The 18,283-nt window shown below is 38.0% G+C and overlaps 1 protein-coding gene across 4 annotated transcripts in view; it reads right to left on the bottom strand.

Annotated features, from left to right (window-relative positions):
- LOC124606741 (dipeptidyl peptidase 9) overlaps window positions 1–18,283 on the bottom strand; it is a 203,407-nt gene that overhangs the window by 59,744 nt on the left and 125,380 nt on the right. For all 4 annotated transcript variants that reach the window (XM_047138778.1, XM_047138786.1, XM_047138796.1 and 1 more), the window contains one exon: window positions 10,433–10,568. In XM_047138778.1, the coding sequence (XP_046994734.1) occupies window positions 10,433–10,568 (136 nt within the window). The remainder of the gene's footprint in view (window positions 1–10,432; window positions 10,569–18,283) is intronic.

Below are 18,283 nucleotides of genomic sequence, written 5' to 3'. Positions count from 1 at the left end.
ATCCAAAGAATATATCAAATAAAACAGCAAAGAACTGCTATTACAGGGTGTATACATGGACAAGGAAAAAAAGTTCCCAGATTTTTCCCAGATCTCCCAGTTAAAAATACATTTTCTCCCAGGTGAAAATACACTTTTTCCGTGTTAACTGACAGTATACTTTCCCTCAGAACTGTAAAACATATCCTTTGAATGGATATGGTTTTATACAGCAGCATAGAATTTCCCGGTACTTTAGAAAACGAAACTCAGGGTGAAAAAACATGTTTTGGAAAGATCTTTCATGTGCAGCAACATATACGCTACATATTTTCGTATTACAAAAGTATAAATTCGAATTCCAACAACAGTAAAATTTAATATTTTAAATTAACATACATAGTGTTGCTACAAGAAAAGAAAAGCTTTTGCATATAATATTTGTCTCAAAGATTAATAAGCTACAAGAGAAGCTAAGCTTTCACTTGTAGTGTTGATTTGTGTAGCGCATGTTACACTTTAAGATACATCACACAAATACGCCAGTAAAATTTTTAATACCGACATAAATCTCTGATCTTCTGGGCTAGAAACTCTTCTTAATGGCTCATCATCAAAGAGTTGATTTTTAAAAGAGAGCAAACGCTCTGTGATTTAGGAAATTCATTGTACATTCTCGCACATAGTTCATCTTGCGTAAAAGGAAATTTACTTTGAAAACAACGCTTTTTGAGCAACAATTCACAATATTTTCCTGTGACTTTTTTCATTAATAGATTCATTTCAGCAGCTGCCAGACAGCGCCAGATAAGAGGCGTCACCGCGCTTGCGCAGCTATAGTGACGTAGGAAGCCCTTATGTTTGTATGTGTAAAACATTAAAAGATCTTACTTCTTGTCATAAAAGAAACAAGACATCAGAGGATACCCCAAGAGTGTCGGAATTTCGTGAACCATACTAAAATGCATAGTTTGCCTTACAGTGCACATTCGTACGTCCAGATTCCCAATGACGTAAGCCTCGACCTGATACGAAGCTTTTCAGTGTGGTTTTTGGGACGTACATTTTCTTCGAGTACCAGTACTGTATTATCTCATGTTGGGTTCTTTGTTATGGCATAATGCCATATGTGCTAGAAGATGAAAGTGTGCACTAGAAACACAGTGAACAGATGAAACTAGCCAATAGTGTGGAATTAAACACTTCATTTCAAATAAATACAATGCCTCAGCAGGAAACCCTAATAAAAGCCAAATTTCTTTAGCAAACCGACAAAAATAACTTTATTGTTCTGCAAGTTGATTAATGCTTGACTGTCAGAAAGATGGAAATAAAATAAAATCTGAAACTAATAACAAATTTTAGCCTTCCGTAATTATGCAAATATATTTTAATTCACTTGATAGCTTCCAGCCACAGAAATCTGTCTTGTTTTCATTTGACATGAGAGCAGTAAATGAAGAGCAAACAGAAAAATTACTAACTGTAAACATGGGTCATGTGGAGACTAACCCCCCCACCCCCCTCCCTATAACTCAGACTGCTCTGTGCATCAGAACATCAAAAATAAAAATACTTTTCAAAAATAAGTTCATTTTGTAGTGCACAACTTTCTGAAGAGTCTGATACATAAAACATATATCTTCGAGGAAATGTAACACACATTATTTGGTCTTAAGTGTGCAGTGCAGTGCCACGCCTCTTCAAACAACATTCTTTATAGCGCATGTCACTGTATTTCGCTCTGTGGAACTCAAACGTATATATTTTGTTATGCCATCAAACTATTTCAGGACAGTGGAAATTGAAATGTCCTGTAGTGCCTATCCTGCTCCCAGTCGGCCGGTTTGACATTCTGCACAATCCCTAGTAATTAATACTGGATAGGATTATTTGTAACCAGGAGAACAAGAACTCTTCAGAAAATCTGGACTCTTTATTGCCTATTAGCTAATAACTTGCTCTTCTGTGTAACATAAAATTAAATATGGGATACCTAAAACAAGTAAAGACAGGAGACGGACAAAACAGTACATATTTCTTCAATCCTTAGGTCCTAGCGATTTCTCTATCTGGTCTTGCTACAGCTTTACATGGCGATCTTTCCTTTCTGCAACAGAACTATTACCTTACCAAAGTTCATCAAACGTTATGCTACAAGAAAAATGTAAATGTCGTTGTCTAATACTGAATACGCTGTTAATACAATTAGTACCCAAGACTGGTGTGGTTTCTCGATCAGATTACGTCTATTTTGTCACTGTGTGCAGGATAAAACAAAATAGGCCTCTCTTAATAGTGCAGCAATTGTAACACACACCAAATATAAGTGACACTGTTTTGGCAATAATGATCATTTTTATAATGTTTGTTGTTGTTATGGTCTTCAGTCCGGGGACTGGTTTGATGCAGCTCTCCATGCTACTCTATCATGTGCAAGCTTCTTCATCTCGCAGTACCTACTGCAGCCTACATCCTTCTGAATCTGCTTAGTGTATTCATCTCTTGGTCTCCCTCTATGATTTTTACCCTCCACGCTGCCCTCCAATACTAAATTGGTGATCCCTCGATGTCTCAGAACATGTCCTACCAACCGATCCCTTCTTCTAGTCAAGTTCTGCCACAAGCTCCACTTCTCCCCAATTCTATTCAATACCTCCTCATTAGTTATGTGATCTACCCATCTAATCTTCAGCATTATTCTGTAGCACCACATTTTGAAAGCTTCTATGCTCTTCTCGTCCAAACTATTTATCGTCCATGTTTCACTTCCATACATGGCTACACTCCATACAAATACTTTCAGAAACGACTTTCTGACATTTAAATCTATACTCGATGTTAACAAATTTTTCTTCTTCAGAAGTGCTTTCCTTGCCATTGCCAGTCTACATTTTATATCCTCTCTACTTCGACCATCATCAGTTATTTTGCTCCCCAAATAGCAAAACTCCTTTACTACTTTAAGTGTCTCATTTCCTAATCTAATTCCCTCAGCATCACCCGACTTAATTCGACTACATTCCATTATCCTCATTTTGCTTTTGTTGATGTACATCTTATACCCTCCTTTCAAGACACTGTCCATTATGCTCAACTGCTCTTCCAAGTCCTTTGCTGTCTCTGACAGAATTACAATGTCATCGGTGAACCTCAGTGTTTTTATTACTTCTCCATGGATTTTAATACCAACTCCGAACTTTTCTTTTGTTTCCTTTACTGCTTGCTCAATATACAGATTGAATAACAGCGGGGATAGGCTACAACCCTGTCTCACTCCCTTCCCAACCACTGCTTCCCTTTCATACCCTTCGACCCTTATAAGTGCCATCTGGTTTCTGTACAAATTGTAAATAGCCTTTTGCTCCCTGTATTTTACCCCTGCCACCTTCAGAATTTGAAAGAGAGTATTCCAATCAACGTTGTCAAAAGCTTTCTCTAAGTCTACAAATGCTTTTTTATAATACGACAATATAATTCACGAAGTACCAATAGGAAATACCTATCTGGCCTACTACAAGCAAAAAGCTTTACGTTAGGAAATAGTTTCACATTTCATTCATGCACTCCAGTTTCTCATGCACGAGACCGAAAAGTAGTAGAACAAACTATTCCTACCACTGTCAAAACTCATTCTCCAGTTAACTTTACTAACCCTGCCACAATCACTGGTTCAGTTATCCAGTGACTATTCACCAGTTAGGCATTATGACGAGTTTGTACAATGCGTTTGCCGCACTACTTCCAGAATGGAACTTAAGCGGCTGCTAGCTGGGGACTGCAACTGGCCCTGTCTAGTGTAGTGATCTGGCCAAAACATTTTTGGATACACCGAGAAGATAATACGTAATCTTTCTTACCTGTTATTCCTGTTAGTCGTTTATTTCCACTCTGTTAGTCGTTCATTTCCACTGTGGTAGTCTGAATCTATGGATTTCGCTAGGAATTATAACAACATTGAACAATCACAAACCGAATCAACCACATAAACAAGCAGCAGTTGGCATTCTCCGGTTCGGTTTTATTCCGCTCAGCTCGTATAGCCCCGTACCGTTTTGTCTGCAGTTGGTAGACACATCACGTACAATATGTACGCATTCAATAATCAATTAATTCATTCAGAAATCAACTTAGAATGTGTTCAAAAACCAGCAGGTGTGCATTTCAAAATCATATGAATAATCGATAGACCGACGTGCGCTAGATGCTAAGGTGCTTTGTGAAAAAGTTTTTTTCCTCAAGAATATGAATTTTCCCCCTCTCCCCCGAAATTGCCACCCGCTTCAGATACCACGGTTTGCCCTCACCCGCCACTAGATCCGGGCCTGCTAAGCACGCATGAATCTGACAGCTTGGGCCCCAGTAAAATTTTTCCAGGTACCATGTGGCTGGTTGCTGCTACTGCTACTTACACAGCCAACAGCCACATTTCTGTAGCCAGAAGCGGGAGAAGGTACTAAAAAGCCTTTGACACATTTTGCTGTTGGCAGACGCTTGTACGAGCACTTTGTTATTTTGTATGGTGCATTTCCTTTGCAATTTAAGTTTTATTTTCGTTTTTTTCTCTCGTTCATGGTTTAATGCTGCAGTATTATTCTGCAGTAGCGGGATACAGTAATATCCTTTAGTTACAGTATCGGTTCTTACCTGTCAAAAGTCCAAAAAATTAACTGAAAACTTAAACAACGAAAAATTCCCGGAATTCTAAAAAATCCCCAGGTTTTTTCCGGTTTTCTCCCGGATGAAAAAATTCCTGAGTTATTCCTGGATCTCCTGGTTGTCCCAGGTTGTAGACACCCTGTATTACTACAAATCTCTCTGCTATACAATATCATGAAAAACTACGGCATCCTGCTTGATGTTTAAATTTATTACTCCTCTGTGCTGACTCCATTCGCAACATATTTTCGTATCTACAAATGCTGCTAATGTACCAATACAAATACATCATTCTATGACACACACTTCAAGAGAGATGATGTACGAACACCAAGATGCATGAAAAATTGCCAAAACATGCATACATACGTACACACACACACACACACACACACACACACACACACACACACATTCATTAATACTTGTTTCATAGATCGTGAATGTGACATTTTGTTATGATGTGGAATGTGTGACTTTAACACAAATACATTTTGTGTTACTACTTCATACCTAAAAATTCATCTATTGAGTACAAGGAGCTGTCATTCAGAAATTCTTTTAATTTGTTTTTAAATGTTGGTTGGCTATCTGTCAGCCTTTTAATGCTATTTAGCAAACGACCAAAGATTTTTGTGGCAGCATAATTCATCCCTTTCTGTGCCAAAGTCAGATTTAACCAAGAAAAGTGAAGATAATCCCTTCTTCTAGTGTTGCAGCTATGCACTTCACTGTTATTTTTTAATTGGGATGGGTTACTAATTACAAATGTCAAAAGTGAATATATATATATTGCAAAGGTACTGTGAATATCCTGAATTCCTTAAATAAATATCTGCAAGGTGATCTTTGGTGGGCTTCAGCTATTATTATGATTACATGCTTTTGTGCAATGAATAATTTTTCTCTTAATGATGCATTAACCCAAAATATCATACCATATGAAAAAAGTGAATGAAAATAGGCATAGTAAGCTAATTTACTGATATGTTTATCATTGAAATTTGCAATAACCCTAATAGTGTAAGTAGCTGAATCTAACAATTTCATCAAATCATTGATGTGTCTCTTCCAATTCAATTTCTCATCAATTCACACATCCAGAAATTTTGAATATTCTGGCTTGGCAACAGACTTTTGTTCATAATCTATATTTACCAATGGTGTTCTGCCATTTACTGTACAGAATTGTATGTACTGTGTTTTGTCAAAATTTAGTGAAGAGTCCATTTGCAGAGAACAACTTAATAATTTTCTGAAAGACATTATTTACAATTTCCTTGACTGATTCTTGTTTGTTGGGTGTGATTACTATACATATATCATCAGCAAAAAGAACTAGCTTTGCATCTTCATGAATTCAGAGTGGCAAGTCATTATTACATATTAAGAACAATAACAGACCCAAGACTGAACCCTCATTCCTGATACCTCCCCAGTTAGAGGCCTCAGCTGATTTTTGAAGACTATCTGTACCGTTAATTTCAACTTTCTGCATTCTTCCAGTAAAATATGAATTAAACCATTTGTCCCCTTCATACCACAATACTTAAGCTTATCTAGAAGAATTTCATGATCCACACAATCAAAAGCCCTTGAGTGATCACAAAATATCCCAATGGGTGATGTTCGGTTATTCAACGCATTTAATATTTGATCAGTGAAATCATAGATAGCATTTTCTGTTGAAAAGCATTTCTGAAAACCAAACTGACATTTTATTAGTACTACATTTTTATAAATATGTGACGCTACTCTTGAACACATTACTTTTTCAATTTTGGATAAAGCTGTCAGAAGTGAGCTTCGGCAGTAGTTAGCATCAGACTTATCCCATTTTTAATGCAATGGTTTAACAATAGCATATTTCAGTCTATCTGGAAAAAATACCCTGCTTCAGTGAGCTACTTCATATGTGGCTGAGAATCTTACTTATCTGCTGGGAACATGCTTTTAGTACTCTGTTGGAAATGCCATCAATTCCCTGTGAGCTTTTACTTTTGAGTGAATTTATTATTTTCCTAATTTCAGTAGGAGAGGTGGGGTGAATTTCAATTTTATCAAATTACATAGGTATTGCGTCTCTTCCATACAGTGCCTTGCATATTCTAATGAAAAGCTGGCTCCTACTTCTTTACAACACTTAAAAAAATTATTACTGAAAAATGTTTTCTACTTCTGACTCCTTGTTAACAAACTTTTCATTGAGTTTGGTAGAAATACAGTCCTCCTGGGTTCTTGGTCCCCCTGTTTCCCTTTTAACAATATTCCAAATTGTTTTACTTTTACCATCAGATTTGCTAATTTCAGACATAATGCACATACTTCTGGACATTTTAATAAATTTTCTAAATACAGTGCAGTAGTTTTTATAATGTTTAACTGTTTGTGGATCATTACTGCTTCTGGCTATAAGATGCATAACACTTTTTTGCTTACAAGATATTTTTATCCCTTTAGTAAGCCATGGCTTTTTAGATGATTTCTTACACCACTTACACCACTGCCTCCGAATTTTGCTGTTGGCACTACACACGCTGGCAGATGACATTCACCAGGCATTCGCCATACCCACACCCTGCCATTGGATAGCCACATTGTGTACCATGGTTCGTCACCCCCACACAATGGTTTTCCACTGTTCAATCATCCAACGTTTATTCTCCTTACACCAAGCCAGGCATCATTCGGCATTTACCGGCGTGATGTGTGGCTTATGAGCACAACCATGAAGTCCTAGTTTTGTCACCTCCGGCCTAACTCTTCTAGTACTTGCAGTGGATGCTGATCAAGTTTGGAATTCCTGTGTCTGGATAGATGTCTGCCAATTACACATTACGACCCTCTTCAACTGTCAGTAGCCTCTGTTAGTCAACAGACAAGGTTGGCATGTACGCATTTGTGCTGTATGCGTCCGTTCACGTTTCCATTTCACTATCCCATCGGAAACAGTGGACCTAGGAATGTTTAGGAGTGTGTAAATCTCACATACAGACGTATGACACAAGTGACACCCAATCACCTGACCACGTTCGAAGTTCCGGGGAGTACCCCATTCTGCTCTCTCACGATGTCTAATGACTACTGAGGTCACTGATATGGAGTACCTGGCAGGAGGTGGCAGCACAATGCACCTAATATACAAAACTTATGTTTTTGGGGCCATCCGGGTACTTTTTATCACATAGTGTGTGCCATTTATAAATAATATAAAGTGTATGTAAGTCAATTGGCAGTATCTTTACTAGCCAAAAATCAGTCAATGCAAGTGCATAACTCTTGCCATTATCTGTGCCCTAACAATTTCTTCAGTGCTTAATAGCAGTGGCTTCAAAACCAGTTAACTGCTGAAGGTTTTTTTTAACACAGAAAGCCACCTAAATTATATGACTTCTGAAATTTTTCTGGTATATTTCTTCTTCCACTAATTTTCGGATTTGCAGACAGATCCCATCAACATTCTGCCATGGTATTTCGGCCCAGAAACATCTGGCCGTCCTCAGGTGAGTAGACAAAGTACTGAAGAGACCTGAAGTAGTCACGGTATTTACAGCAGAATCTGCACATGTGAATCGTACTGGCAGTTTACGGCGCATGAGTTAGGAGGTGACATGTGCGAGGCAGCCAAGTTGTGTGTGCTGCCCTCAGTGGTGAAATAAGAAGAAACTAATTGCTGTGTATCAACTGAGAATGTCGATTCCATTGTGATCGTATAATTTTACTAATAGGATTCCAATTTTTATCCAGCTGAAAGCCATTATCACAATTCATTAAATTACCAGAAAGACATATTTCCATGGATTCTTTAATTACAGAGTCCCAGAAGCTGGAAACTGGTGCTAAAATTTTGGTATTATTGTATTCCATTGAATAACACATGGAAATGCAATGTTCTGCCACTGCTGATTCTAAAGGTCACCGCAGACATGTGTCTTTCATGTTCTATGCACTGTTCCTAGACTATTCGCATCGTCTGACCTATATATGCAGAGCCACACTCACAGGGACTTGTATAAACACCCGCCTTCCTCAATTGTAAATCGGCTTTAACGAATCCGACTGAGGCCTTGATTTTTGTTGGTGGATGGAAAATGACAAATATTATTCTTCCTAAGCAATCTGCTTATTTTAGAAGACATGTTCCCGGCATATGAAAGGAACACAGTTGATTTATAGTCATCTTCAGTCTCCTCAGCGTTTTGCTTCTGGTTATTGTAATAGTACATGGCCTTCCAGTGGCCATTAGGTCAACAGGGACTTCTTCATATGCCTTTCCACTGTTGAGTGTAATTACCTTATCACTTTTGTTTCACTCTACTATGTCCTTACAATGACCTAAGTAAATTTCTACTTTGTATGTAAATTGAAGTTGGAGAGGGGAAGAAAGGAAAGGAAAGGAGGGGGGCGGGGGGGGGGGGGGGGGGGGGGGATCACTGCTGTCAGCTGCACTGGGACATTACAAGGAATCAGCCACAACAAACGAAAATGTGTACCGGACCAGGATTCAAACCCAGGATCTCCTGCTTACTAGGTAGGTGCGGTAATCACGACGACATCTGGGACACTGTATTATCGCAACTGCACAGACTATCTTGGCTCGTCTCATGGCCGATCCACAATCCCATTGAGCGCCACCTATCTACAGCCACTTTCCATTTCCTTCACATTTGTTCTTATGAGGTTCCCACAGGAGGTCGGATGTATTTGTGCATCCGTACTGAAGAAGGTGGATTCATTGCCCAGCTAGGCCTATTAAATTATATGAATGTGTGGCGTCTGTTAAAGAACAGACATCACACATTCATATAAATCTTCTTTGGTTGTGAACAGGTTTGAGGAGTGCATCTTCTTCTGCTTATTTTCCTATGCCTTTGCAACATGAAACTTTCAAAAATAAATACTGCTTTCTATTATGTACTATTAATATCTGTTGTCGAAGCATAATAATCATGTCGATTCCTGATTCTGCTCTGTTGCCAAGTGTGTTTAGTGCTAATTTACCTGAACACTGAATGTCATTCACTTTATCCAAATTCAGTGCTACACAACACAGTGTATCTGTGAACAGCATTCATTTTCTGCACTATGGTAAAACTTGATCTCCTGTCAGTGAAATTTATACAAATAGCCCTGCAAGTCATTGAAGTAGTCAGTGTATGTTGTAACTGGATATTCACAAGATTAATGTGACACAGGAATAATTTCTGCAGTCCTGCACATTTTACAATTCTGTTAAAACTGTTTTCAAAGTACTGTTGAAGCAAGTCACTGGCAGATTCTTTACATGGGCTATCCCATTCACTTTCAGTCATAATGTTGTTTTCTCAAGTATTTCAATCTAGAGTAGCTATGTGCGTTTCTCAAAGAACTAAAATAAAATTTTTAAGTCATATTTTAGTCATTTATAACCTGAAAATGAGTAACAGCTCAAATCTGATGCAAATAATGTCAACCATGAAATATTTCTTGGAGAAGTAACTGCTGGTAGAGAGAGCAATAGCCCAAACTTTTAAGCTCTTTAATAGCTAAAAATATATAATTCTCATTTTCACCAAATGTATTCCTATTGTTCGAAAGTATTCTAAAAATTAATGGAAATGTCTAAAAACAGGCAAATTTAAGCAATAGAAACACACACACACACACACACACACACACACACACACACACACACACACACAAAATTTTGTCTCCACAAAAACCATCAGTGGCTTCTAACTAAATACAAATGCAACAACACAGATCAATTAATAAAACATAATACTGCAAATTAAAATGAAAATTATCAGCTCACCTGAGGGTTCTAGAAGGTATCCAACTGGTGTGAGTGTTACACCTTCTACTGTCCAGTCTGTGTGGCTGATTCTAAATACTTGACAGGCTGGAAGTTTCTGAATGTTGCTATAAACAGCCACAAGCATAGTGCATTCCTGAAAAATTAGGGAAGAGATATTGAAATTATATAGAAAGAAATCTGCTTACAGGTTTCAAGTTAAATATATGGATATTAACTACCTTTGACAGAATCCCGTTTTGAAAGCCAGTCAATCTTTAGCAATCTTCCACATTGAATATATCCAATAAATTCTTATAATAACTAGGGAATAGCAATTCACATTGCATCCCTTTCCTCACAATTTCCAGAAATACAGGTTCTTTCAATAAGATTTACTTGATTTCACAAGGCTATAACATCTTCATAAATAAAGATAGAAACCTGGGGTAAATTTTAACTTACACAGTGGACTACGAGGGTCGTGTTTCCAAAAGAACCATTTGACTTTACAAGGGTTTATCTTTTATGTGCATGCACAGTGTAACTCTTTAGACTGGGTATCAGTAGATTTACTAAACAATCTGGTTGGTTGTTGAGTTCTAAATCACATGCTGCTGGGTATCTCTCTCACTGGTTGAAGTTTTCATGCTCTGTTTTAGTGAATAATACTTATAATTGAACATCAAACTTCAAAGTACTATCTGTGATACCTACACATACACAATATCTTAACAATAGACTAATAAAGGATGTCCCAGGAGAAATGGTCAATATTTAAGGGTATGACAGGAACACTCATTTGAAACAAAAAACTCCCAATGGACATATGGCCTATTCCAAATGCTTCCTGAGGTACAACACATTTAATGCACATTTGTTTTTGGGCTGCTGGCACACACACATCTCTCACCCACTCAATCTCACTGATGTTTCACTATAGCCCGACCTACCTCATTGGTTTCAACTTCTTTGCTCGGATATCTTTCTGCCATTAAACTAGCTCAAACACACAGTTATCCATGCTGTGTTGTGAATGAAGTGGTGCAACTGATCAAGTATGTTTCTGAGAGAAGCATCAGTAGCTGTGTGTGTACACACACTGGCTAAAATACCACATAACTCCACTATCGAAGAATATTCAGATGTGGTGTATGTTCATGGCTTCTGAATAATAGTGCTTCTTCTGCCATCTAAGAATAGCATAGGCACTTTCTGACACATTGAATTCTGCTCATAGAGTGTTTACCAGTTTTCAGCCCACTGTATGTAACATATCTTCTTCCCACTTCCCATTTTTGTTCAAAACACATAGTTCAACAGGAACAGCAATACATCACTGAAATGGTGCTGCATAGTCCTGCTACCAGCACACAGTGTCTTTCTGCATGTACACTCATGTTCCGAAAAAACAGAATGTTTGGAACAACGAGAGATGGGATGTTCATATTCACAGCACATAAACACAAGTGTGTTCTGCAGAAATAAGTACCATCTGAATCATGTTGGCCCACAGGTTCAAGGACAACACTGATATCACAGCGCAACTCCAGGTGCTGATAAAATGTGCCTGCGGCTCTCACTGTCGTTATAAACTGGAGGTAATGGATCAGTGTGACTTGAGCATACATGCTGGATGCCTCACAGATACATGCACAAACTGTACTGTCAAATCAATTAGTTTGAAAGTGGGTACATTATTGGTATGAAAGAATGTGATGCATCCATCTGGGAAATTTCTGCTCCTGTGGAGCGAAGTATTTTGGCAGTGCAAAGAGTGTCTGCAGAATGGTTCACGGAAGGTCGTAGAACTTGACAAGATGGGTCAGGTCGCACCACAAAGACCGGCCCCCAAGAAGATCAACACCTCTTGCGAATGGCATTCCAGGACAGATCTGCGTCGTCCTTGGCTCTGACACAATGGTGGAAGAGTGAAACTCATCGTATACACTATCATGGGCAACAGTCTGTCACTGTTTATTACAGCACGGGTTACATGCGCATCGTCCACCTCTCCGCCCACCTTTGGCGAATGTGCAGAAACATGCTAAATGGCAATGGTGTAAAATGGTGTAAGGAACGACATCACTGGGGACAGAAATGGCGCCGGATGGTGTTTTCAGATGAATTCAGGTTCCGTTTGTTTGAAAATGATGGCTGCATTTTGGTTTGCCACAGACAGGAGAATGGCATCACAGTTACTGCATTCGCACAGGACATTCAGTGCCAACTCAAGGTCTTATGCTGGGGGATGCTATTGGGTACAACCACAAATCACAGTTGGTACCTGTCCAGTGCACTGTGACCAGTGCGACCTACGTGAATGACATCCTGCAACCCATAGCCACATCCTTTCTGCATAACATCCCAGATGCCATTTTTCAAAAAGACAATGCACAACCTCATGTCGCTGAGTGAACATGTGCCTTCTTGGCGTCAGAGGATGTCAGCCTTTTGCCCCGGCCCAACAGACTTGCTGCCAATCAAAGATGTGTAGGATAAGGTGAAATGATGGATGCAGCACTGTGACCCAATGCCAACCATCACAGATGAACTTTGAAACCATGTGAATGCAGCAAATGCAGCACAGGATGCCATTCACACCTTATATGTGTTGATGCCACCACACACGGAACAAGTTATCAGGGCACATGGCAGACCCTGTGCTACTAGGCAACAGGACACACGTGGAACTGAGGTGAATGAAATGCTGATCATTTCTGGAGAATGTACTTATGTACATGTCCTGTGAATGTGAATGTCCTATCTCCAGTCATTCAAGGTGATCATTTCTTCTTAAAAGGAATTTATCAATGTCTGACGAATACAGGTATAGCAAACATTACATGCAGAAAACTTTCACGCATTTCACATACAGCACATCCACAATCTTCGCATTGGCAAAAATGTCACAAAATTTAAATTTTGTCACTGGTTAAATGGCAATCTTCATTTGCTTTATTGTGAACTGTACAACCGCTGTAAAGAGATGTTATGATAGTGCTTAGCAGTGAATGAACTAAAAATACATATTTTTCAATGGATATTTTGTAAATGCCTGTTGTAATGTTTACTAACTGTTGTACATATGTAAACCTAATAGTGAACTGAACAATATACAAAATAAATAACAATGTACATTAAATGTTTTCTTTCTCAAAAACCATTCGGTATACAGCATATCTCCATATTAAGTTTTCTGCTTCAAATGAACATTCTTGTCATATCACTGAACATTGACCCTTCCACCTGGGACACCTTGTATAGCAAGTTTGTTGAAATGCTGTAATTACAACCATGCTTGAAAACACTCGATAATTCAAAACAGATAGACCGCAAAGCAATTTAAATAACACTAGTGCTCATTCTAGTCTGAATATGACCATAAAGTTTAATTATCTATCTACATTACCGCAGACAGAAACCCAATTACCTATTTTAGAATTTATACTGCATCAGGAAGCTTAGTGGATGGATAACCCAGAATACATTTAATTTCATACTTTGCCAAACATGCCACACTGTTTTAATATTAAAATATGAAACATTTAAATTGCATCATATTTCTCAAGTCCGAAACAGCCTCCAATTGTAAAAATCATCCCATACTTCTGCGAGATTGTCTACTTTTGTGAGGTTAGGCTACCATGCAGCCAATGGTCTAATTCAAGATCCTTATGCCCCTTACAGCCACCACACAATAGAGACATTCCACTGTTAAGAAATGCTTTTACGTGCAAGTGCATCTGTTTAAGTAGAGAATACAAATCTCCTTTTGATGGTGTGTCAGCACCACCTCGATAAGACGAACAATGGTTAATGAACGAGTGAGCAAGCAAGTTGACTGCACCACAAGCAAGCTAGTTGCACTAGTGAGACCCCTGTTGGCAATCACATGAACTGGCAACTCATGACTGGCTGTTTAGTTTCAATGAACAAGTTAAAATTTACCATAAGTTTCTACATTCATTTATGTAGAAGATGCATTCTTGTGAAATCAGATGAATCATTTTGGAATACCTCATACATCATTACTGATATAACAAAAATTTCAACAACTGGCTGGCTGAAGAACTGATTACTCTGAAGAAAACTGGACAAGAGGAATGGTTGAGTACAGGCAGTCAGAAGACCAGGGAAAAATATGATTAGCTGAACTGTATAGCATCGCTTCTTGAAAAAAGTAATGTAAATTACTTTATTGATGGATGACAACAATGGAGCAGAGAATTGTTATTACTATTATCTCTTTATCATAGTATATAAGAAACGATTTCATTGTCTTCTTCTTCTTCTTCTTCTGTGCCTGTTTGGTTCTGATGTTGCATTTCGATTACGGTCTGCTAAGAATTGTTTCTACTATATGTAGAATTTCTGTTAAATATATATGTCAGTATTTAATGCAGTATGTGTTTTTGTTAATAGCAAGAAAGTACCTTCCCTGCCCCCTTTATTAAATTAATTATGTAACAATTAAATGTTGCCCTGGCCATTTGTAACTGCATTGTTGAAGCAACACCATTGCTGTTAAAATTGATAACAATTTCTTCATGGCTATTTAATTCTGAAAATATTGACAGGATTTAGTCTCAGTAAATATAAAACTGTGTCTCATAATACTTTCCATTTCATTTTAGGCCAGAGGTACAGTTTTATTGAAAGGAATTATTTTAATTGCGTACACTGCCATTGCAGGTAGGCAGTTATACTGGAGCATCAAGCCTCAAAGAGAAAAATAATTGTTTGAATGTCATATTAAATTTGCTTATCATGTAACATTAAAGGAAGATAATTTTTTTATCCATCGCGAGTAAGACGGATGTCTTCACATTGAAATATGCATGATATTTCTGGCCGTAGCACACTGAGAAAATTTTGCCGTGGGTTTTAATGAACGAAAGAGAGACTTTCCTTAATCAAACATTTTCATTCCAAATTAACAGAACATTTTTCTCTCTTTTCAGAAAAAGTAAGTTATGCGATAACTGGCACCCAACGCGTGGCGCCAGTTATCGCGTAACCTTTTTTCAAAAGAGGATGAAATAAATTATTCTGATAATAGAAAATGAAAATGTTTTGTTAAAAATTCTCTTTACGTTGGTTAAAAGCCACGGTTAATTGTTTCTTAGGGTGCTATCGCCAGAAATATCATACATATTCCCATGTGAAGACATCCGTTTTACTCATGATGGATTTTAAAAAATCTCTTTTATGTTACGCGATAAACTAGTTAAATAAATAATTTTTTTTTTTTTTCTGTGAGGCTTGATGCTCCAGTATAGCTGCCTATGTGCAATCGCAGCGAATACAGTAATAAAAATAATTATTCATAAAACTGTACCTCTGGCCTAAAAAATGAAATGGAAAATATTACAAGACACCATTCTGTATTTATTAAGATTATTATCTTTAATACTTCTTGCAAGAAATGACTTAACGCTTTTATCATTTTGTTATTAATGGTGTCACTACAACAATTAACTTACACAAAATGGCCAGGGCAACATTTAATTATTACGTAAATGGATCGTGGGTCAGAGAAGATACTTTTTGCTACCAACAAAAAACACATTCTACCATAAATAAATGCATATATATTTCACAAAACTGATAACAACACTACAGATAATTATATTAATTATTTACAGACCATGATCTCCATGTGACTGTCAGATAGGACATTAGAACCAACAAGATCAGGAACACAATGAAACATAATGTCCTTTTCTTATATACTACGATACAGAGATAGTAACTATTGCACATCTAAGGGTGCAGAGAGCGCTTCCATTGTTGATGAATATTGATAAGTTAATTTACATTACTTATTTTCTGGAGACTATGCTGTAACTGGAAAGTCAAGAAAGAATTGAGCAAAAGAGAAACAGCTTGTAATAGGAGAAAGCAGAACCAAGAGAGCAAAGAAAGTTCTGTACTAGTTCAGCAACATCCGCCAAGAAAGTGTAATACACATCTATCACTTTTCACAAGAACAAAATAGGTACTCCCAGGAGCTGTTACATGAGAAGAGAGAAGCCTACAGGGAATGTGTGAGCAGAAGGCAGTTATCGGAGGAAAGTATGACAGACATAATGGTTACTGAGGTCCACATAGTATTGAGAACTATCAAATATAAGTTTCTTTTCCTGGAGGTATTTGGATTGCGTTAGCCAAATACAGCAGCATTCCAATAAAAGAAATACTAATTGGAATTTTTAATGACTGCATGAAAGAAAAATGTGAAATACCTGTATTAGAAAATGCGACAGGAAAATCCATAATGATTATAGGAGAATAGATGTTGTTAACATTTTCAGGCAGTATAGCCACATTTTTAATACAAAGACTGAATGCTAATGAGAACATACAGAAAAAAATGCAACTGCGGAGTTGGCAGTTTTGCACCGGTAACACATTTCATTCAAGAAGCTTGATAAAAGAGAGCACATAAGGAATATGAAAATCCATCTTGAGGAACAGTAATGACACCATACCAAGGACCGAAATGACTGAAGTAAGATCAGTCTGGAATCACACTTTCACTGTCTCTGGCTGTCAATAGAGTGATCATGTGTGTGCAAGTTGCATTTGCAGGAATGTGTGTGTGTGTGTGTGTGTGTGTGTGTGTGTGTGTGTGTGAAGGGGGGACGGGGGTTGTCTAAGTCGAAAGAAGCCCGTTGAGCCGAAAGTTTACTCGTTCGGAGTCTTTTTGTTGCACCTATCTGCGACTTATATCTCCAGTACATGATGAGTAGAAATCTATCCTTTTCATTACACTTTCATTATTCCATACTGGATTTTGTTGTATAAAAAGATCACTTCTTAAAAGACATCACTATCAACTTCAAAAATTTGTAAATGTAAGTGATGTTACAAGAGTTCCTTTTGAAAATGAGAATGTTCTGTGGAGTCCAACTGAAGTGGAAATACATACTGTGATTAGCCAAAATATTAGGACCACTGCCTATAGTGAGACTGAATTCTGTCTTGAGGCATTGCAAGCACTTGATGCAGTAAGGGAGGTATATAAGCTACGTAGATACTAATGGGGTATCAGCTTAGTGACAATACAGGTGTAATGGGGAATCCACTGATATAAGTGACTTTGAAGGGCAGATTGATATGACCCAATGCCTAGAAGACAGTAAAGCTGTTCAGGTGTTCCCATGCTACTCTTGTGATCACCCGCAAAAACTAGCTGAAGTACAGTGAAACCATGAACATGTGACAATATGTCCCATGTCCACACCTCATCACTGAACACTGAAGTTGGAGGCTTGCCCACTCTGTACAGCTAAAAACGCAGCAATCTGTGGCAGATCCAATGACAAGTACAATACCGGCACAGGTACAAGTTTTTCTAAGTGTGCCATTCAGCACACATTGTTGAACATAGGACTCTGAAGCAGATAACAGCTGTGTGTTACCAAGGTGACCCAACAACATAGTCAGTTATGATTGCAATGGACACGGGATCATTGATATTGGGCTGTGGATAAATGGAAATGTGTTTCCTGTTTGGATGAATCATATTCCTTATAACTCCAAGTGATTAGTTGGGTCCAAATATGTTATCATCCAAATGGAACTGCAACTCAAAACGTGAATCATGCAACAGTTGCAGGCTGAATGGGATGGTATTATGCTATTTGGGGAGGCAGGGGAGTACTCACTTGCACTTCCATGGGACCTGTGATGATAATGACGGCTTGCTTTCCCTGATGGAAGATGTTATTTCTAACCTGATAACCGTTCATGTCATTATGCCAAAATCACGCTACAGTGATTCGAGGAGCATTACAGTAAACTCATGTTCATGTCTTAAGCATCAAATTTGCCTGATCTGGTTGGTTGGCTGGAGAAGGGACCAAA

The sequence above is a fragment of the Schistocerca americana genome, chromosome 1 (genome assembly GCF_021461395.2).
Source record: "Schistocerca americana isolate TAMUIC-IGC-003095 chromosome 1, iqSchAmer2.1, whole genome shotgun sequence".
NCBI classification, from domain to species: domain Eukaryota; kingdom Metazoa; phylum Arthropoda; class Insecta; order Orthoptera; family Acrididae; genus Schistocerca; species Schistocerca americana.
This window is presented reverse-complemented; position numbering and strand designations above follow the sequence as displayed.